This window comes from Pipra filicauda, unplaced genomic scaffold (assembly GCF_003945595.2).
Source record: "Pipra filicauda isolate LSUMZ 115617 unplaced genomic scaffold, ASM394559v2 scaffold163_size1657671_pilon, whole genome shotgun sequence".
NCBI lineage: Eukaryota > Metazoa > Chordata > Aves > Passeriformes > Pipridae > Pipra > Pipra filicauda.
Genome location: NW_024104140.1, coordinates 1,469,976 through 1,492,965, shown reverse-complemented (window position 1 = coordinate 1,492,965; position 22,990 = coordinate 1,469,976). Strand labels below are relative to the sequence as shown.

Sequence of the window (22,990 nt, the reverse complement as noted above, 5' to 3'; positions counted from 1 at the left end):
CACAGTGCAAAGCTGTAAATAAGCCCTATGAAAAACTGGGCTAACTCAAGAGTGACACTGAAACACAGGAAGTTTATGAATAATAAATAACATGTGGTGAAATACGTTGGTAGTGAAACTTCTGGCTTTGCATATTGAATGTGGTGCTTAGAAGCCAAAGAGGCATTTTGGGGAAAAACGGGTAAGACTTGGAAAATCCTAACAGCAGCAAGTTGCTCTACGGGAGGAATAAAAAGGTGTAACAGAATTACTAATGACATGATTAAACTTGTGTATTAGCCTGGCCTCTCACAGTGCACAGCTTTGTGGGATGCTATCAGAGATGAGTCTCCTGTCACAAACACAGGGAAGAAAAGGTCTTTCTTTATAAGATGACATTCAAGATAGGGAAGACTGAACACCTGAGGCACCTGTAGAAACACACGAAGGACCATGCTGGAGAAGCCTTGCTGCCCCCACTTCTGACAGTTGCCAAAATAGGACAGAGGAAAAAAACATAAAGAAATTCTTTGTACAGAACAATTAGCCCCCAGTGCAAGGATTGCTTTTTCTACTCTAACCAATACTGATTAATAATTTAATAAAAGCTTAGAGCTCTCCTTAAGTTTGTATTTATTTAGTGTTAAATGAATGTTCTCATTAATCACAATAAATAGTTCCCTTTTTTTTTAAGCTCTTGACTGTAACAACCAAATTATACTAATCACACATTTCCCTCACACGTAGGTTTATGTTGTGTGCCAGGGACTAAGGCACTTTGCCCATTCTACATACAATCAGTTCATTAAGTGTTTACTTTCCACTAACTACACCTCTTCTGCCTACACACACACACAGAGTGCATCTAGCAGGGTCCTCCAGATTGACAGCTGGATCGAGAGTTTACATGTTCTTTCTGAGGCAATGTTTTGACGTTCAGTGGAGACTTCAGGAAGTACCTGCACTATTTTGTAAAAACCTGTGTGCCCTCTACTCTTTCCCTTTTAGGAGTCATAGGGACACAGGTGAGTTCTTTTCCAGAAACCTGAAGATCCTCCCCAGCAGCCCAGGCACTCAACACAAGCAGAGCAGAAGTCTCAGATCCTACAGTAAAATCTTCACGTGGCTACAGATCAGCAGACTAACACACCCCTATCCTCAGGAACAGCCTGGGAAGAGGAGGAGCTGATGACGACTGTGGAGGGCGTACCAGGCCACCTCTTTTTGGAGGGACACAAGAAGGTTGGTTCAGGATTGTTTTGTTTCTTCACACAGTCAGTGCTCCATGGGACCTTTGTGAACAGAAGGGAGGGAGCAAAATTCCCTTGTCAGTGTGGCCTCAAGTGGCAGGATGACATATCTCTTTGCAGCCCATGATACTTTTGGAATGTGTAGCCATAGACAGCTGGGCTCCAGGTGGGACAGCCTCCCACCAAGTGCCCTTGGGAGGACTAGTGCCCCACACAGGTCCCAGAAACTGCTCTCAGGGAGGAGCAGCTACTGCAATGGAGACCTGTGCCCACCTGCCCAGGATTGCAGCAGGATGCCGGTGCTCCTCAAGGAGGTGCCAACAGGGCCTGTTAGAGGGATAAGGGGGCAAGGTCGCATCTCTGGAGAAAGCTAAACACTGGATGATGCCACACACTCCCTCCTGCCACCAACAGGTGCATTTGCCCTGATGGAAGAGAAAACGGCTTGGAAAACTGCTTTCATTCTCTGGCTTGCTCCCCTGAATGTTAATCAGTGGCGCCGGCTAAAAATACCCATCCAGGCTGGCGTGCGCACGGCAGATGGGGAAAAAGGGGAAGCTGGAGGCTACGGCTTCCTGGAAGGAAAGAGACTGGCGAGGAAGAGCCTTCCTCAAAGCCCCCTCCCCGTCGGGCGCCTGGCTGCCAGCACAGGCATGGCCCCCTGCTCCCCCGCTCCGAGGCTGAGGTTCCAGCCTCTCCTTCAGAAGGCCACCCCGGGTGCTCCCCGAGGAGTCGCCGGGCCACTCTCTGCCAGGGCAACTGGCGGCACCATCCCCGAACCGGCTTCCACCCCCGGCGCTGCAGGCGCGCTTGGACGGGGCGCCCCGAGCCGGCCGCCCCGGGCTGTCGTCCCCCGAGCCCCGCCGCCCACGGAGCGACGTGCGTGGCCCAATCCCACGGGATTCACCGGCGGTGCACTGAACAAAGAAGGGTGCTAGGGACCCCCGCCTCCGCGGGCACGGAGGACACGCGCAGGGCAGCGCGGCGCGGGGCGCTCGGTCCACTCGCTGCATCAGAGCCGCCGACACACCGCAACGCAGTCGCAGCGATGCACGGCGGCTCGCCGGCCTCCTGGCGAGCGCAAGCGCTAAGAAATAAATAAATAAAATAAAGAGGGGGAGAGAAGACAGGAACAAGCGGCAGCCCTCGGCAACGGAAGCCGCGGGGGGTGTTCAAACCACCGCCACCCCCTGCCCCAGCTGCGCGTCCCTCGCCGTGCCCACCGGTGGGGAGCCGGCCGGAGGGCGGCGTGCGGCCCCCCCCGCACCACGCGGGTGGGAGGGCGGGCTGGCCAGCCCCGCCGCCCCCGAGCCTCGCCGGGGGTCGCGCTCTGCCCCCGCCACCCGCAGCGGGCCGGCGGGCCGCCCCCTCCGTCCCCCCGCCCGCCGCGGCTCCCATCCATAATTAATCGCCTCCCCGCAGCCGCCGCGATAAGAGAGGGCGGGCGGGGACGAGGAGGCGGCGGCGGCCGGGAGGCGGTGGGGGGAGCGTTGCGCGCTCGCCGCGCCCGGCTCACTGCGGCCGGCAGCTGCCTGCCGTGCGGAGCGGAGCGCAGCGCAGCCGCCCCGTCGGGGAGCGCCGCGCTCGCATGGCCGCGCCGCGCCGCGCCGCCGCCGCCGCGGGGCCGGGGGGGGCCGCGGGAGGAGGATGAGGCGGGCGGCGGGGCGGCGGCGGCGGCGGCGGCGCGGAGGATGAAGTGGAGCGTGCGGGGAGCCTGCGCCGCGCTCTCCAGCTGCCTCCTGCTCGCCTGCGCCCTCAGCGCCGCCGCCGTGGGCCTCAAGTGCTTCTCGCTGGGCTCTGAGCTCAAGGGCGAGCCCTTCCGCCTGGGCACCGCCGCCGGCGCCTTCTACTCGGGGCTGCTGCTGGCCGCCGGCCTCTCGCTGCTCGCCGCTGCGCTGCTCTGCTGTCGCCCGCCCGACGAGGCGCCCCCGGCGCCGGCTCCGGCCCCAGCACCGGCCCCGGCCTCAGCCTTGGCGTTGGCTCCGGCCGGGGACCCGGACCCGGCGAGCGGCAGCCCTTGCGGGGCGGAGGCGGCGGCCGCGCCGTCGGGGCCGGTGGAGAAGGCGTCGCCCGGCGGGCGGCAGAACTTCCTACTTCTGGGGGTGCTGGTGTTCATGCTGGGCGTGCTGAGCGCCTTCGCCGGCGCCGTCATCGACGGCGACACCGTGTCGCTGGTGGAGAGGAAGTACTCGCACTATTGCCTGCTGCAGCCCGGCGGCGCGGCCCGCCCGCGGAGCGGCCCCGCGGCCCCCGACGGCTCCGCCGCGGCGCTCCGCTGCCAAAAGCTGCGGGACTACCAGCAAGGCTTGGTGCTCTCCACCGTCTTCAACGCGCTGGAGTGCCTCCTGGGCCTGCTCAACCTGCTCCTCGTCAAGAACTACAAGGCCGCGCAGCAGCGCGGACGGAGGCGGCGGCGGCGGCGAGCGGCCCCGGCGGCGGCGGCGTCGGGCGGGCGTCGAAGGCGGCGACGGGGCGGTGGCGGCGGGCGGCGGGCGCCGCGCCACAGCCAGGGCTCCCTCTTTTCCGGCGGCGAGCCCGAGCTCAGCCCCGGGGATTGCCCCTTCCAGGCCGTCTCCTACATCAACGTGGGCGTCTTCCACGTCTTCGACGAGGCCGGCGTGGAGGTGCACTGCGGCGGGCATCCCTCCGTCGAGCTGCCTGGCTACTCGCCCATGGACCCCGAGCTCAACGCCTCCTACCCCTACTGCTACCCGGTGCCCAGCGAGCAGCCCCCTGCCTACGAGGAGATCTACCCCGGGGAGCCCTGCGCTCACGGCACCTAGCGCGGACCGCCGGCGGGACGTCCGGCTCCCCGCCCGGCCCCTGGATTTCCGTGACAGCCGGGAGCGGGACCTGCACCGGGACTGGGAGCGGGCCCGCCAGCACCTCGCAGCCGCGGGGCTCGGGGACGATTCTCGCATCACCGACGGGATGGTCCCTCTGCCGCGGCCGCAGCTTGCCACGGGCGGGGTGCCGCCGTGCCTCTGGCTCTGCGGAAGCTTCTCCTCCCTTCTTCCCTGCTTTCCCTTTCCTCCCCCTCTTCCTTCACCCACACCGACCCTTCGTCCGCCGGCGGCTGAATTTTCCGAAGGCTGCGCAAGAAACGCCTAAGGGTTGGTTCCTCCCGTCGCCTCTCCTCTGTAGCCAAGTTTAGTTCCCTTCAAGTGATTCATCAGTCTCCAGCTTTAGAAGTCCAGAGTTACCCATTTATGATAACCAGCCAGTGTAAGGAAAAGGTGTCATGAAGCTTCTTTACCTCTCAAAAGAGCTAAATTTCTAAACAACGCAGAGACATTTGTGTCACGTTTACTAGAGGTGTATTGGGGATCTTTAACGTTTACACTACTCCTTGGGAGAATTGAGTTCTGTTTAAGATTTAGTGAGTTAAAACATTCGTTGGTCTTGTAAGATGCACATTGAGAAAAACCTGCACTTTGAAAAAGAAACAGGAAAAAAAAAATCAACGTTTTTGTACACTGACGTGCCTGCTTTTGTTGATAACTTCTTACTGTAAAAGCTTTCAGAAGTCTATAGTGAAAATGTTTGGTAAATTCACTGCAGTTTAAAATTGACGATTAGTTCCTTTACTAAAATAACTGAGATGTTGCTAGGATATGGCAGTTAAAAAGGAAGTCCAAATGTCATACACATTCCTTTTTGTAAACAGGTTCTGTGTTTTTAATGCAAGGCAGGATTTCTTTTTGTTTTGCACAGGTGAAGGGTATAATTCTATTTTGTACAACTACATGGTTTACCTTGTAAAGAGTTCCATTTTATCTGTTACAATTCATCAATCTGGTAAGCTTGAATAGTACAAGTTTTATTTGAAAAATATATATATTGTAAACAGCCTTAACTGGTGCAGTAGTCACAGTTTTAAAGGAGAGGTAAAAAAAAACCATCCTGGAAGACATCTTCCACATGTGTTTTCAAAACGCTATTTATACTCTTATTTTAAAGTAAGGATTTTTTTGTTTGTTTTGTTTTGTTTATTTAAAGAAAGGCCACTATGATTTCTGAAAAGGGGGAGGGGAGAAGTAATGGGATTGTATTCTGTTAACTCTTCATGAACTTAGAAGTATTAAAAAGGTTTTCTGCAAAGAGAAGAAGTGCTAAATCCTCCTTTTGGATTTTGCTGTGGAATGCCACTACCGGATAGTGTAAAAAAAGTATGGATTAAAGAGAAGCAGGTATGGCATATTTTATTACATCATTTGAGAACAGGCAAAGGCTTGATTTCATGTCGCACAAAGAACCAAAAAGCAACTCTCCTGGTTGCGTTTGGTTCAGTACCTCCTCCTCCGGTTACAGCGTACTGAAGTGAAGTATTACAAAATAACCTTTTTGTTAATCCTGTGTTTGGAGCCTGCTGCATAATGCCAGTGTATCAGCTACCCATAGCAGAGGGGGGAAAGAGAGAGGAGAGTGAGTTAAGGGTATGCAAAGTTACAGTCTATTTCTGTGGTTGATGGAAAATTTTTTTGAACTTTTTAGCTGCAGAGAGGCTGACGTAATTTGCAGCCTTAGAACTGGAGAGAGAAGATTTTCGCTTAAAATATTCAAATATCTCTGCACTGTTTTGTTTTCTAAAATGTTTTGACTTGCACACTTTGTATAATCTAAAATGCAGAATGCCTGAGAAGTCTCAAAGTTGCAAACTGATGTCTGTGAAGCTCACAATTAAAGCTCTGATCTAGAGAAGAGACTAAATAGCAGCAGTTGCCAATTTGCCAAGTAGTTCTAAATAGAAATTTAAAATAGAGCTCCTTTTGACCAGCAGATTTCCTGGTGTGGAATGCCAGTCTAAAACATATGCCCTAGCTAATTCCCATTTTAGTACTGAAGACTGGTTTTATGCTGCCTCTCTGCAGATGCACCTCCTTAACCCGTTACGGGAAAGTGACTGGAAGTCCCATAATCTTTTCCTAAAATACTGATTTAGGCACAAGACCGATTCCATAATGTATTGCTCATACAGATGAGATTTTGCAAAATAAGTAACTAAAGCAAGGAGGCTAAATCCTTATGTAGGTCTCCAATTGGATGAGTTTAGGAGACAGCATAGTACCCGATACTGAATTAAATGGGAACTTCTAGACTGCAGGGTGATTGTGAAAAGCAGACCAGCTAGGTGCCTAAATACAGATGCAGACATGTAATAATAGTTGTTGGTTTTTTAAAAATTGGCTATATGCATCGTAGTTCATGGAAGTTGTATTCTAGTTTCACTTAAGGAATTGATTTTTGACATAAAAAGACAACATTTTACTTAAGATAACTATTTTAGGAATTATGAACTAGACAATTCTGAAACTCCAGATGTTCCAAAGATCAGTGCTCAGGGAAATAAATGGAAAGTCGAGAAAGCTACCTATTATGCTCCATTGTTTAAATGTAAACAATTTTAGACTATGGATTTTTAAGATTGTTAAATTCATAAATTTTTTTTGTGTGTATGTGTGCGTACATGCCTGTGTAAGTGTGTTTGTGTTTTATTTAAGTCCTTCCAGAATGCCATTGAATTAGAATGTTTATTTGTTCCTCAGTTTTAGTTCCCAAATTTCTACTTTTCTTCATTTGGGCTTTTATCCCCTGTCATAGCTTAATTTAGTGATGGACAGATTGCCAGAATAATGTCCAAGTTGGACTCCCACAGAAACCAGTAGGCATCATTTCATTGACTTCAGTGGATCTGGGCACAAATGATATGTAACACCTACTCTAAGTAATCTTCAAAGTAATCTTGATCTTCTGGCATGACAGGATGCAGCAGTGGCATATTATTTTTCAGTTATTTGTGGTTTGTACGGATGGCAGTATTAAGGGAGGTCACCTATGGCATTATACACATTTTTTTAAAAGCAGGAAAAAAAAATTGGCAGGCAAATTGACCAAACAAGCCATGTTTTCTTAAAGATGGTATATCAGTGTTTCAGGTACCTGGTGACTAACTTTTCTGATAAAACACCACCCGAATTTATTTCTCAGTGAGAAGAAACTTCTAAATACAGGATACAAGATGAAGCTTCACAAGCATGATTGCAGTATTGTGAAGCTGTTTTTAGTACACCTGAATCATCATTATATCTTCTCAGCAATAATGTTAGAGTGTATAAACTATACTGTGCTGAAATTGAAAATAGGCTGGTGTGGGAAGCATTGAAGCTTAGGTTAATTACCTGACAGGACTCATACCATCCCTTTTTTTTCCATTCTCTGTCACATGATTGTAAGGGGACTGCAAACCTGATCGATTCATGTCACTGGAGGGTGTTAACTGCAAGGCTTTTGCCTTAACTAGCAAGGCCAGGGAGAGCAGAAGAGAAACATCATGTATGTGTTGTCAAGTCTCCATTTTGCCTAGCTGAAGTACTGACTGGACTGCTTTTTGCCCCTTGGCTTGCTGTTTTAATTTGCTTACAGCTTTACTCACATCTGTTCAAAGGGAGGGAAGAATAGATGCAATCTGCTGTTTTGGTCACAGTGGAGTACTGATTTAGTAGCAGACTGCTCTCAGCTTTCCTGTCCCTTCTGCAGGTAATAGCGGCTAGTCAAGGGATGAAACAGTGGAAAATCAAGTCTGCTGTCTTTGATGAGACAGGATTTTCCTTCATGTGGAAAAAATACATTCCCACCAGCCTATTAGCAATTCACATGAATTATTTTCACACTCCAACATCCTTGCTTAAGTCTGTTACTTATACTTCGCATTGTAATTGACAGAATATACATAAATCTAAAAACAGCTAAAAATGATGTCAGAGGGAAATTGTATTCAAGTAGTACAGATTTTACTCGAAAGTTTGATTTCACTGTAGGACTTCTTTGGTTCACCAAAAAGCGCTATGGTGGCTGGTACAACTTAGATATATTTCAGACATACTGTTTAATAATCAGAAAAGGTTTCTGAATGTTCACATGAGAACGGCAATCTGTTTCTGCTTTTGGATATAGTACCTATGAAAACCTTTTCTTCATTTTGCCATTTAATCCCAGATTGATCCTCAAGAAAATGTCAGTAATTGATCTTGTAACTTTAGGATCAATAAAATAAGTTTTAAAGCACAGCATATCCTATAAGAAAAGCCTAATGCTCTTCATTTCATATTCTTTATTGTCTTAGATGGATGTCTAGCAGTACAACTGAAACTAGTATTTGATTACCATTTTCATTACAAAAACTTGTTTTTCAGGGACTTACAACTGATACAAGTGGAACCGTGACATAAAATTCCAGATTTTACCATGAAGTTGAGTCTGTTTCTGTAAGTCAGGTATTTCTCAGTTACAAGATGTTAAAATATTTTAGATAAATTCTGCTGGTAAAAATCTGTTAATTTCATATGATGGCACTCTTTAAGTGTGCTAAAGTTACCTCTTCTTAATACAGGCCCATATTTCCAATTAAAATGCATAAGGGTAAGATTTGAATTCCTCACAATCACTGTCCAATTATCTCTCAGTAATTAATGTGACTGGTCCTTAGTACATGTTCCAGAATCAGCAACAGGTGATGTAATAACAGTTTAACAGGTAATAGATGGTCTCCAGGAAGTCCACAGACTAATGGAATGCTGGGCAAAAAAACTTCAAATACCTGTTGCAACAATTCAGCATACAGTGTTTCCTGCCCAAAAGGCGGCACTGCCCAAACAAAGCAACTAGAAGAAATCTGAGAGTTTAAGTTGGGTGCATGGAGTTTCAATGTTCTTATTCTTAAGATATCGGTTCTGAAACTCTCCCTGCATAGCTTTCAAAGAGCGAAATCGCCAAACTGGTGTCCTAATGATGGGATTCAAATAACTGTCTCACTTTCTGCTGGCCAGCTGTGCCGTGTGCTTTCTGCCCAGTGTTCAGGCCCGTGGTGAAGTTCAGCTGAAGTTTATTGCTGTGTCGCCCTAATGTCATCCAAGATAGTCTGTAACTGAAGATCATGTCTTTTAAGAAGCCACGAGACTCTCTGAAGTGTATTTCCTTTGCAGGAGAAGAAAGTCCCGCTGTCCTCTTTCATTCCGTCTTCAGACCCAGCTGCCTTAAACTTCATTGAGTTTACCTTGTGGTAGGAGTGGAGATGATATTGCAGATTGCTGCTACTTCTGTCATGGAATTTTAAATATCTGGAAGACCTCCTTAAGCCTTATGTAAGGAAACACTTCTAGTGAAAAACACATACTGACTCATCACCAGACCACGGAAGAGTCAGTGTCCCGAGTGAAGCTGTCCAGTAGAGGTATTCCCATAGCAATATAACATAGCAGAAGCTCCCAGGGTTTTCACTTATGGAATTCTTCCCCTGGCATGGGTCTGTTTAATGGGAAAGTTCATTTCATGGTCTTTTCAAATAAATCATTTGTTTCACTACAGCAGGTAGGATTTAAACACCTACTAAATACCTCAAGCATCTTCACTAGTTGGTCTCCTCTGTGGCCATTGTTAGCAGAGGATAAAGTGAAGTGTGGGAGGAGAGAAAGCTTATCGTGATCCTCTTAATGGGTTCAGAGGACTAAACGTTCCAAAGCATTCATTGGGTTTATATTAAGATTTGAGAATGGAAGAATACCTATAATATCTAAAAGGATTATTTTCCAGGGTTTATATTTTTGGAAACCTAATACTTGGGTTTAGAGGAGGTTCTTTCACAATTTGCTTTTTCTCGCAGGTTCTACATTTTACATGAAAGCTCATCTCACAGAAATACTCAGTGAAATCTCCAGGCATTTAAATTATTAAATTTAGGGAGATTAAGTAGAGCTGTCCTACAAATTACTGAGTGCCACCAGTTCCTGTAGAGGTCATATAAGGAGTTTGACACATGGTGCGGATGAGGCCTTATAAGCCAACATCCAAATTTTGGCATTTCCTCACAGATGAAGGAGGCAACAGCACAAAGTTGTGCTACAAAAAGGGAAGTCCCAGGCAACCAGTCATGGATTTGGGATGACCTGTGTAAAGTCTTAAAGTCTGTGCAACTGCCATGATTAAAAGGAATGCCTTCACAATGATTGTCAGTCATGGATCAGAGTAGAGGCTGGTATTGGTAGCTCTAGGTCAGATGGCCCCTAGAAACATGGAAAAGTCCTAACAAAAGAAGCTCATGCTTTCACTGGAAAGGAAAGAGCCACTGAAAAAATGCTATTTCCTTGCATTTTGGAATATTTACCATTTCCTGAATGACACAGAAGCTACTGGTGTGTGCAGATCATCTAAATTAGACTCCTGGGAAAACAGGAAATGGAAATACAAGTGTTAAAAACTACCTAGTCTGTCCAAAATCTGTTGATGCATAATCAAAGACTGTGTTAATTCCAGGAGCAGAGCCTCCTGCCCTGAGCACTCAAAATTACTAGCAATTGAAAAAATTACTACCACCAAAAAGAGACTGGGAGATTAAAAAAAATCATACACTGCTTTTTGATTAATTTTTTGCTCTCAATCAAAAGGAAGGAAATTCTGATAAAGCTCTGTGTGAAACTATTGATAAGAAATATGATTTGTTGTGCTGAATAAGGGTGCTTCTCTCAACAAATTTGGAGCAGATAGCTGCACAGAAATGTATTTGGCTAGCGTAGGGACTTCCTCTTCAGTAAAAGCCTTGGAGAGCTACCAGAAAAATTTTGAAAGGCACCATCATCATCCAGGTTTACCTGGACCATTGTTCACTGCACTGAGCTTCATGTTCCCCTGTTCAGTGTACCTGTGTTGTCTTCTCAGTGGGAACAAGCAGCTGCTTCTTTTGACACTACTAAGTCAGAACCTGCTGGATACATGGAAGGAACTTCTGAAGCCCTGGAAATCAGTGCCCTGTGGCACTGTTCTGTGTGTGCTGAGAGAAGGTAAATGGCTGCAGCCCAGGTGAAATGCTGTCCTGTGTTACAAGAATGAGGAAGACGGATTTCTGTCGCAGTTCCAAGGCCCCAGACTTGTTACACAGCGGCACTGGGTGAGGCAGACCTAGGCTGCATTTGTGAAACTGCTCCTGGGTCATTTCTTCTAAAGCAAGATGTTCAAGTCAAGTGGAGTGGGGAGAGGAGAACTGTCTTTATCCCCCTCCAAACAAAGCAAAAGTGATCCAGTTGCAGACTTTCACAACAGAGGTGTTAAGGTCTGTCTTGGGTTCAGTATTTATCTTCTGCTCCCTCTAGGAACAGCGTGCACACAGGCCTAGGATGTGCACACTCTCTGTTTCCTCTGTGCTTGGGAGAGAGCCTATTAACAGTGTGCTGAATTACTCAATCATCTGGTGGGGCAGTAATTAGAAATTAACAACAAACGATGTTTGCCACATTACAAGAGCTGCGAGGTGCTCTGGGCTGCCCTTCGCTGAAGGGCTGTGGCAGTTCTTACCTGTCTAAGGTCTGCAAGACCCAGAGGTCCAAGAAGAGGATCCCTGTTGGAAGTTTTCCTGGAACGACTTATCTCAAAAGTCAAAAAGCAACCCTGACCCTGTTTCAGTAAATGCATCTTGGCATCCAAGCATGAAAAGAAAAGCATAAACAGGGCAGAACTGTTCGTTCGTTCGTAGTTCATTAATTTTTCATCAAGGGCAGCAAAAAGACAAACATTAGTGTTAACATCTCAGATCCAGAGAACTGTTTCATTGTAAGAGGTTTTGAAGCTGAGTGATAAGGAAGCAGCAGAAGGTATTTACACCGAAAGAAAATGGATATTTCACAATTCTGCTGTCAGACCATTTATAATGTTAGCAAAAGCTAACAATAGCATGAATTTCAGCTTGCCTTATACATGCAGCTGTAAATGCTTCAAATCTCCATATGACTATTCAAAAACTTGTACACATGACTCGACTAGACTTGCAGTCTGGTACCTACTGTGTTCTTAGCTACATGTTGGGAGCTTTCAGTCTTGTGTGTGTGTGTGGCAAAGATGTGTGTGCTGGCTGTGGACACATGGCCATCTTCATCTTTCCTACTGCCACTGCGGAGACAAGCTCACCCATTCTGTCTGTCACTGCAGTGGAGCATGAGAATGCCCCCACTCAGCCACTAAATCTCAGCTGAAGTGCAGGCACTTCCAGCATCGTGGAGCCACATCTGGCTCTTCCCCATTCACACTCCAGGGTGGGCCCCCGGTGAAACCTGCAGGTCTGTGGACAGGAAAATACCAGCACACTTTTTCACAGGTCTCACAAGGAAAAGAGGCAATCTGGGGACTGTTAATGTCTTCAGCTGCTCATCTTAAACTCGAGACCAGTGAGATACTCGTTAGCAGAGCCTCAGTATGCCATGGGGCACAGCACACCAGGAGGTCAGGTACCACAAGAAATACCTTTCCTCCCTGAAGGAGGTATTGCTGTCGCAGGACTACACAGAAAAGAGACTAAAGCACTGATGTCCCTAACTTACAGAGTTGTCTAATTTGAGATAGAGAGGGCCATGGTCCTGTGCTGTTATCCCCAGGCCCTACAGCTTGTCATATAATGCGCGTTGATACATGTAGAAAGTAGGGAGAGTGGAATGACAATCACACATTTAACCAGTTAAACGTGGATGGACCAGCCAAGGGGCAGATAGGGAGTTAAAACACAGAGGCAACCTAATCCTTATTCTGCCCTCCTGGGCATATATCTGGAGAATTTTGGTAGGTAGGGATTTTGTGGGGAGAAGTTTTAACTGCATTGGGTGGAAAGAACACCCCTCTCTACAATGGACTTGTCAGGGTATTTCCAGAAAAAAAAAATATTCACCTTGTTACAGCAGTATGGAAACCCAAAAGAAATTACCAAGTAAGGTAGTTCAAGAGGAGAAATCCAGCTTAAACCCACACAAACAGAGTAGAATCTGATCTCTTAAAATTTCACACTTCTTTCTTTTGGAACAGTCACGTCATTTTGTTCTTTACATTTTCAGCTCCAGCTCTCAGGCAAGATAGAAGCTGGTAGGAGGCAGACACTGATAAAGGCTGTACTGGCAAAGTGTCAGGTAAAGGGAAACCATTTTTACATTTCTGCTCTGACAAGAGAGGACAATATATTCTAGCCTGGAAGCTTAGATGGCAGAAGCAGCAGTGATTAATTGCTCTAATTAGGGCTCCAAATAGGAAAGAGTGAGTTTCCTGAGCTATTGAGTGCTAAATTTCCTCGCTTCTATGAATAACTGTATTGCTCAGAGGAGATGGGCATCAAAATGCATCATCAGAATAAACATTTACCCACTTCAACTTGGAAATACCACTACAGCCTCAACACAAATAGCTAATGCAAAGAGACAACAGGCCATTTCAGCACCTGGGAGGCAGCATAATAGCCCAGTTCTTCTGCTTTCCTAAACAGATTGATAAATCGTAGAATCATGGAATCATAGAATGGCCTGGGTTGGAAGGAACCTTAAACATGAACTAGTTTCAGCCTCCCTGCCATGGGCAGGGATACCTTTCACTAGGTGAGGTTTTCCAGAGCTCCATCCAATCTGACCTTGAACATTTCCAGGGATGGGGCATCCACAGCTTCTCTGGGCAACCTGTTCCAGTGTCTCACCACCCTCACAGTAAAGAATTTCTTTCTTATATCTAATCAAGATTTACTCTTAGTTTGAAGTAATTCTTCCTTGCCCGGTCACTACATGCTGTTGGAAATCATATCTCTCCATCTTTCTTGTAGGCTCCCTTCAGGTACTGGAAGGCTGCAATATGTTACCCTGAAGCCTTCTCTTTCCAGGCAGAACAATTCCAGTTCTCTCAGCCTCTATTTATAGGAGAAGTGCTCTATCCCTCCAATCAACTCGGTATCTGTCCTCTGGATTCGCTCCAACAGGTCAATGTCCTTCCTGTGCTGGGGACCCCAGAGCTGGATGCAGAGCTCAAGGACTCAAATGTTTGCAAGAGCAACTGCTACCACACCACCATTTGCTGGTTTCAGTGAACTACCAATTTTTGCTGGCCACTTCAGCATTAACAGGAGATTTTTCTGCAACTGGGCTGGTACCTTAATCCTTTTGTGTTCTTCACTGATGTTTATTCCCTTTCACCCCCACCTGCCTTTCAGCCAATACTTTGTGCCACCAATGGATGAGTGCCAGGTCCTGATTCTGACCTCTCTGCTGTGGACAAATGGAAATAAACTCACTACAGTCAACGGGATTACACCAAAAACTACATCATATCTCCAGAAGGAGAGAAGATCATACAAAGTGCTGTCAGCTTTGCCAAATGCATTATGGGAAATTCTGAGTACATTTCTTCAGAAAAGAACTGGAAGGTGTTTAGCAAAAAAAACCTCAACATTTTCGTTGGAATATATCCTACACAGTCCTGGACTCATCCAGCTTTAGCAACACTCTTCTGTCATATGCAGAAAAAGCTTTTGCTTCAGCTGAGTCCAGCTGCTTGTTATCGACAATCAGATGTACTGGCACAGAGAGCATCTAATCTGGATTGTGGCCCTCTACAAGTAGCTAGATACACACAAATAATAATGGTTCATCACTGCATGCTGATTTATATGAGGAGGACAGTGAGATGCATATGCCCATTATTTTTGTTTCAGTCTTTGTTTGAACTGCTCACTTGCCTGGCTAATAAAATGCACTAATAGAGGCCACCAGGAGAGGAGGAGCTTAGTAGAGGTGTGTGCCAGCAGCAATTCACATTCAGTAAGTAGAAGACTCCTTTCACTGCCTGTGCCTGTCAGAGGAGTTTCTACAGTACTACATCATTAGAGAGCCCACCATCAGGGCTGCAGAAGATTGCAGACTGGTCTTAGAAATGTTCCTACTGGTGATGGAAAGCAGAGCAGAAATACTCAAAGCAAGTCTCACTGCTGATTGTACCCTCTCATTTGTATGCTCAACACTCTTGCAGTAATGAATCATCAGCCCAAGTTCTGCTCAGCTCATCATGGCTGGAAATGCTGCAATAGCACCAAACTGGGTGTGGGGACACAGATTCATCTCCAAATGATCAAGTAGAGTAGATGCTGAATGCCAATGAAGCTGGCAAAATTATACCCTGCTGACATAATACACAGGTATCCATAGCAGAACTGAATAGAGGAGAGACACACCATGACAAGGTGTCTGCAGTGCAATGTGCATCAGTGGTAAAGCAAATGTTATTCACGTTTAGAGTGCTCTAGAGAACAGCAAAATTACCCAGTTATGTCCATGCTTCCTCTAGTGAGGAAAACTTTTCATGTCAAGACAGAGGAAAGCAATGTAACCCGTGGGGAAGGGATTGCTCCATCCCTTTCCAGTCATCAGGACAATCTAGGAAAAAACACAATGTTTTAGACAAAATGCCTCATGCATTCCCAACCAGAAAAGCAAACTCTGTTCTAGGGATCTGCAGCTCTTACCTGAACATGGTGCCTGGCAATTACACTCTGGGGAGCAACAGAAAGGAGCTACCAGTCCCATGGACACCTGGGATCAGCTATGAACTCTTTCCCAATGATCCTATCACTTGTGCCTGCCAAGAACAGAGCTTACATGTGGAGGTAACAGAGTAACATGGTCATTTTTTTCAAGACTTTATGAGGAGAGAATGAGGGGTTTTTTTGTTAACAGCTCAGTTTTGGTTACAGATGTGTCAGCCTAAATAAGTGAAACAAAGCACAGTGCTGGAAGAACTGGAGGGACACACCAACTCTCAGATATACTGCCTTCATCTGAAGTTGAACACATGCAAAGTTCACCTTGTCTTGGCGCCTTTCAGGGGAACAGCATCAGATGAACAAATCCTAAATGCAGAGGAAATTAAAGATGCTCTGATGCCCTATATAATAAAGGGGAGACATGCCTAAGCCGAATTTCAAAATTAAAAATCTAAAATCTATCTTATAAGGTGACGTTTATACATGGAGCCATTTGTCTTTAGTGTCAGTGGTCTCTTAGTTCCTAAAGGACCTTAGTACCTTCTTGTTTTAGAGGGTTGCATTATGTCTTTGAAAGCTTTGCTGTCAAGGAAATTTGGGATCCTTTATAAATCCAATCCTGAGGGAACACGGAGGGTATAGTTTTCTGTTTTCTTGTGATCCACTTACAGCAGAGCAGTAAGAGAAACAATGGCAGGATCCCATATTTCATCTTCAGAAACAGGGAAACATTAGATTTGGATGAAGAGATTATTAAATGGAGATAGAAAAAGGGGGAAGGAACTTGAGAAGGTGGATTTTTAGGAGAGCGGGGAGAATGCAGAGGTCACAACAGCTTTATTCTGTAAGATACACAGACTGGCCCTGCATCTCAGTTACTGACTGGAGAAGAATTTCCTTGCTCATAGGTCAACCACATGATTCTTTAGACCATGTCTGCTGCTTTTCCTCAGTTCCAGAAATCACAGCCTTTCCCATTTTTGCTGCCTGGAAGCACTGTGGAACAAGGTAGAAGCTCTCCATTCCATTACAACCAGGACAAATAGTGCTCATGGGCCAACAGCCCTAAACAAACACATTTGCTCCAGGAATTAAGACACTTCCTTTTCCTGCTGTATTGTTGCTAGGGAGCTCCTGAGGTTCCCCTGGATACCATGCAAAGGATAATAAAATGTTGTTGTCTGTCTGAACTGAACAGTAACTGTTATCAGCAGTTCCTCTTGCCTTCTCTCATTTTGCCTTCATTTGCTCTACTTCTGATTTGTCCCAAAAAAACAAGGTGGTGCCTAGGGTTGGAGTAAGCAAGGGAGAAATAAAAGCATGTGCATTAAGCCTTGCCTGTTGTGCAGACACTGAAGCAACACTGAAACTGTTGTGCATGTCAGCAGCTTAGCCCGAACCTGCTGGGAAAGGCAGGAATGCGTTCAAGGCTGTGACCTAATGTGTACGTCAAGCTCAGCTCCTCCTTACATAATACAGCAGCATTTCCAGGGTGCATCCATAGCACATCCTTGCCTCTTAGTCACTCTCTTGCTTGCCTGAGGTATCTGCTGACCTGCACCTCAAAATGCATGTAGTGAATTAGTGTTTGAGATGAAGCCAAAGAAACCTTCTTGTGAACCACCAGGACCCATGCTTTGCCTGTGAGGACCCAGGCTTAGGAACAGCAGGTCTGAAGCAGAAGAAAGTCAAATTGGCTGGAATTATGAAGTAAAGCCAGAAAGGGGAAAGTGCTCCAAGTGCAGCTGTGATTTCTCTGCCAACAAAATTTGAGGAAGATAGTTTTCATCTGCTGGATTTCCAAATGAGCCAAGATTCAAACATGCAGCATTACTGAAGTCTTGTTCATGTACCTTTCAACTTCCTGGAAATCTCATTGTTTTTTCTGTACCCCCAATATCTCATGTTCAAATCATACCACCGATCCTATCTGCAGAATCTGCACAATGGAAAAAGCTGCATGACCAGAACAGCAGGTACAGACAGCCACTGTATCAGATCTAGCTGAGACCAGGTACCAATGGTGATTCATCATGTCAGCTTAAACAATAATAAAAAGATGTCTGCCCAAGGCTCTCAGTGCCCTAACACACCTCAGGTATACTAAAATCTCAGCAATATTAAAATAGTTGTACCAGCCAGCTCCAAAACCTCCTTGATATTCTTCCATTGTTCCTGAAGCCACCCACAGCCCTTTCTTGAAGGCAGATGAGCACGTCTCCAGCCTTTCAATGGGAGGCATACTGCTTACCCTTAAAGCCTGTCATCCCAGTGAAAATTAATTTCCTGGCTCTCTTCCAGGGGAAGTGAACTTTCTTGGAGTCCCCAAGATCAGCCTGAGGGTAAATAGTAATGAAAGGTGGTGTGATCCCTCATTCAATGGATTTTTGTAAGCCAGGGCAGAGATGCTGAATGACTGATACTTGAGCATCTGTTTTTCCTTTGCTTTTCATCTGCTTTTCCCTCACATGTAACAGGAGTTCCTGTCATTCCTTTTGCAGCAACTTGCCCTGCAGAAGAATGACACCAGCCCCCACCTTGGGACTGGAGCACAGAGCACAGACCTTAGAGCAGAAGTGGGATGAAGCAATATGCTGTGTGCCCAGCTTCTGTCTAGTTACTAACCATTAGCTGTAACACCCACTAAGCTCCCAGTGGCGCTCCAGAAGGGGCAGGCTGGTTTGGCTGGCAGAGAAGGAAGGAAGTACCAGGTCAGAGATCCCAGCAGGTCCTTAGCTAGTGGTGTCTTTCAGCAACAAATGCAGCTACTGCAGCAAGATCATACTGCAGTAAAGCTCAACAGGACATGTGGGAAGCTACCTTTCCTCCTCAGGGGTCAGCAGGCAGTCAGCAACTCTGAGCTCAGGAGGAGCCATCTGCCTATTACACTCAGGTCTGCCTCAGTCTCTGGCAGTGTATTCACCAGTTCAAAGACCCAGTGCAGCAATTGGGATAGGTTGCCCAAATACAGACCAAAATCCAAGGGAGGTATTGGGAGGATCAGCTGACTCCCTCAAAGGCAGAGAGGACCTGCAGAGAGGCCATGACAAACTACAGGACTGGGTAATCACCAAGTTCAACAAGGGAAAGTTGAGCTCTGGCAGACACAGGTTAGGGAGTAAAATCTTCTATTTGACAACCAGAAGAAAACAGTCAACATCTACATCTACATCTTCACTACATCTGTATCTACATGTCCACTACATAAACACCCTCCCTCCCTCAAACTGGGATAGACCCCAAACGATCTATCCCTTAACAGGCCTAATCCAATCTTTCAGCCCCAGCCCGGGCTGCGGGAGCCCTGCACTTGCTGGCAGTCCTTGGTCCAGAGCCTCTCTTCCTCTTCATCCCTCGCCTTTCCAGCCTGATGTCATGTGGTGACACGCTGCTCTGTGGTGCTGGCAGGTCTGTCCCCACATCCTGCTGTGGGTCCTGAGGTTTCATGCTGATTGCGTTGCAGTGCCCCATGCTCAGGATGGCTTTGGAAGTCTTAGGGACACTGCAGTCAGTTTGGGGCATCTTCTTGAGCAGGTGGAGCAAGGTGATCTTGTGCTGGGGGCTGATGCCACTGGTGCCACCATGGTTCATGAGCATGGGGACGCTGCTGCAAACATCCTGGCTGACCCCCACTGCCCCCAGGGAGCAATCCAAGTGTCTCAGAGTCCCTTTTAGCAGGACCTTCTCATGCAGCCCAGTGTCACTGGCTGGAGTCACCACAGGGTCCCTGATGGTTTGGACATAGAGTACGACTGAGCGGCTGTGAGTGATGTGACTGAGTGGGGAGGTATCACCCCTCGAGGGGGTGTCCTCATCCATGGGGACATCACTGGCCAGTGAGATGTCAGGACCTGGGGTGGTGTCCAAATCCTTGGGGGTAGTCCTGTCTGAGGGGCTGCCACTGGCCAGGGGTGTCCCTGAGGGGTTGGCTGAGCTGGCAGGGCTGTGCTGGATGTCCCACACTGGTGGAACTGGGGCCAATGCTCTCCACTGCTGGCTGTAGGGCTGCGGCTGGCCCTGGGCAGCACTTTGGTCTGCCCCATCCAGGGGCTTCCCATAGCCCCAGGGCCCCCCAGGGCAGTGTCTGACAGAGGAGCAACACCATGGCTGCTTGCCAGTGGGGCTGGTGGAGGGAGGTCAGTCTGCGTCCCTGTGGAGCAGGAGACATGGGGGTTGGAGCAGTCACTGCCTGAAGCCATTTGCACACCTGCACAGGTGAGAGGGAGATGTGGGGGCTTGGGGCCAGGGGAGTCTCCTGGGGCACACACTGATCCAGCGCTGAAAACATCCCTCTGCTCTCAGTGGGAGCTTCTGTGAGAGACCATCCCTGTGGGGATGTGCCAGGGCCACCAGCTTGCACAGGGGACAGCGAAAAATGGCCCCAAGATCCTGAGAAATTATCTCTAATGATCTCTAAAGAAAGCAGTGCCATGGAAAGGGACCTGGGCGTCCTGGTTGATGGCAAGTTGAATCTGAGTCAGCAGTGCCCTGGCAGCCAGGAGGGCCAACCCTGTCCTGGGGGCATCAGGCAAAGCATCGCCAGCCAGTCGAGGGAGGGGATTGTCCTACTCTGCTCTGACCTGGGGCGGCCTCACCCTGAATATTGTGGCAGTTTGGGGCACCACAATGTAAGAAAGATATGAAGCTGTTAGAGAGTGTTGAAAACGCGCAGTGAAGATGGTGAAGGGCTTTGAGGAGAAGCCGTGTGAGGAGCGGCCCAGGGCACTTGGTGTGTTCAGCTGGAGAAGAGGAGACTGAGGGGAGAGCTCCTTGCAGTTACAACTTCCTTGGGAGGGGAAGAGGAGGGGCAGGCACTGATCTCTTCTCTGTGGTGACCAGTGACAGAACCTGAGGGAATGGCCTGAAGTTGTGTCAGGGGAGGTTTAGGTTGATATTAGAAAAAGGTCCTTCCCCAGGAGGGTGGTTGGGCACTGAACAGGCTCCCCAGGGCAGTGGTCACAGCACCAAGGCTGACAGAGTTCAAGAGTTGTTTGGACAATGCTCTCAAGCACATGGTGTGATTCCTGGGGCTGTTCTATGGAGGGGTAGGAATGGTACTTCAGTGATCCCTTCCAATGCAGGGTATTCTATGATTCTGTGACTCCCAGGCCCATGTGCAAACGAGTTGAGAGAAACATACCAAGTAAACAGAAATCCAAGATAGTCCCTAGTGTAACTCTACTCATTGCATCTTGCCTGCCTGGCTTCTAGCTCCAGTCACTGCTCAAATGGTCCACAGTCCTGCCCTGAGCAAAATCAGAGAGAGCAGTGCAGCCATTCTGCAGGGGATGAGAAGGAATCACCAGCAGCACCCTGGTACGAGCTGGTACGTGCTGCAAGGACTGGGAAAAGCACGGGGCCCTCATACATGCTTTGTCCTGGGACAAAGGCATGAGAAGCTGAGAGAAACTAAAGGATGAAGCTGCAGTGGAGCTTAATACATGCTGTTGAGGACATTCATCAGCCACCCCAGGCCAAGGTAATTAAAGGTGGAATGCATTGTCACAAATACCCTGCTCCTGAAGGGGCCTGGAGTAGGAAAGAATCCACCAGATTGAAGACACAGTTAGCCAGACACCTCATACAAATTGCTGCCTCCTACATGTCAGAGAGAAGCTAGCACTGAGTGCTCCCCAATTCCTCAACACATGGATCTGAGACACTTAGACAAACTAATGACCTGAAGACATTGGCACATGATATCTTTGAAGTGCCTAAAGAAATTTCACAACAGACACAGATTTAAGAGTAATGTTTGCCAGATGTTCTCATTTCCACACAGCAGTGGAAGGTAAGAAAGGTGCCTGTAACTCAGCACCAGCTCATCCTTCTTCCCTCCAGTCAGCTCCTGTCCAGAGCATTTGTTCTCACCATAAGCCATATATACCCTCAAGTGTAAAGTAAGCAAGGACAGCAAGACAAGATGCCTTATTTTCCACCATGTAATGCTCATAGGGTCCTTTCTTGTTAGATTCTGTTCCTTAAGGTTGTGGTCACCACATTCACACCACTCCTAATCTGTGGGGAGTCAATCAGCTCTGCCTTTTCCTAGGTCACCACCAGCAACAGTGCAATAAGCCATGCTGTCAGCTGCATTTGGCAAACCACACAGCCACAGCAGAGCCTGGCTTTGCACAGGCCACAAGCTGAACTGCAAAGTACCATCTCCATGGACAGACACAAAAACTCTATCCTTTGGGGCCCCCTTGCACCCACCCTTTGTGGATAATATCTCAAAAAAGCAAAACCAAAAAATAAACCTGATGAACGTGTACTGCAAAGAAGATATGATCCTGGCAGTGGTTAATTACCTGCTACATTTCACCTCCTCTTCTCTTCACAGACCCTTCAAGGAAAAAAAAAGGATGATGTCAGTTCATCCATTTCTTCCTCAAACACCAAATTCAGGATGGTGATGGAAGAAAAAAAAGGATAAAAAAAAAGAAATTTAAAAAAAAAAAAATCTATACAATGAACTGTATTTATACTTCCCCATGGACCACCACTGGTGAAAATGGCTCCTGGGAATACAACACCAAGAATTCCCTGCAGAGAAGGAAACCCAGGCAGGTCTTTTTAAGTGTGATCAACACTCATGTCAACACTATCCTGATCTTCTCTCTTCCTTTATCACCCTCAGCCTTACACATCATCTCCTGTTCTGTTTGCTCAGTGAGGCACATTCTTGATCTGTATTTCTGAGAGGATGCCTTCTCACAAGGCCAGGAATAATCAGTAGTATATATACAGCATTACCTAACTTAAGCATGTGAGCTGGAAGCATATACCCTGCAGTCATTAGGCAGAGATAAAGGCTCTTTCAAAGCACAAAGCAAGGCGGGAACATAATTTAGTTGCACTGAATTGCCCTCTGGAAAAGAACAAGGTGTTTGATGATAGATAATCTCTCTAGATAGTTGAGGATTTACCAGACATACCCAAAATGATGTGACAGGAAAGCTCACAGGCACAGGGACTGCACCGAGTGCTGAAATGGAGACTGGCTGCTCGTCACAATGTTGGTGGGGACCTCACCTGCGGGATGGGACACTGCTCTGCTCAGGCATAGCTGTGGTCTCCCAGCAGTTGAGAGCAGAGGTCCCCTCACAGCCCCTGATGATCCAGCCCCTGGGATGACCAGCAGGTGCCCATCCATGGCCAAGTCCCTTAGCATTTTTATTCTCCTGAACTCTGGCTCAGGGGAGGTCTGTGCTGCAGCACGTGCCATCATGCAATGCTTGGAGATGTGGCAAACCAGCAGGCAAAGCACAGACCTACTCCTGCTCAGCAACTGCTCAGAGGGTGGTTTCCATTACTGCCTGACCCCCACGGGCAGGGAAGTGGAGTAATTCAGCTGCTTGGCTAAAAATAGGAGAAGAGACTTCCCTTTCTCCCTTTGGCCTGTTCAGTGAAAGCTCTCCACACTGATTCAAGC

At 47.5% G+C, this 22,990-nt stretch overlaps 1 protein-coding gene across 1 annotated transcript; it reads left to right on the top strand.

Annotated features, from left to right (window-relative positions):
• The first annotated feature begins 2,406 nt into the window (after positions 1 to 2,406).
• TMEM271 (transmembrane protein 271) lies at positions 2,407 to 8,314 on the top strand. Its single transcript, XM_027745231.2, has one exon. The coding sequence runs from the start codon at positions 2,921 to 2,923 to the stop codon at positions 4,010 to 4,012; it is 1,092 nt and encodes a 363-aa protein (XP_027601032.1). The 5' UTR covers positions 2,407 to 2,920; the 3' UTR covers positions 4,013 to 8,314.
• The last annotated feature ends 14,676 nt before the right edge of the window (positions 8,315 to 22,990 follow it).

Coding starts and splice junctions, on each gene's coding strand:
- TMEM271 (XM_027745231.2), top strand. CDS start 2,921: ATGAAGTGGAGCGTGCGGGGAGCCTGCGCCGCGCTCTCCAGCTGCCTC.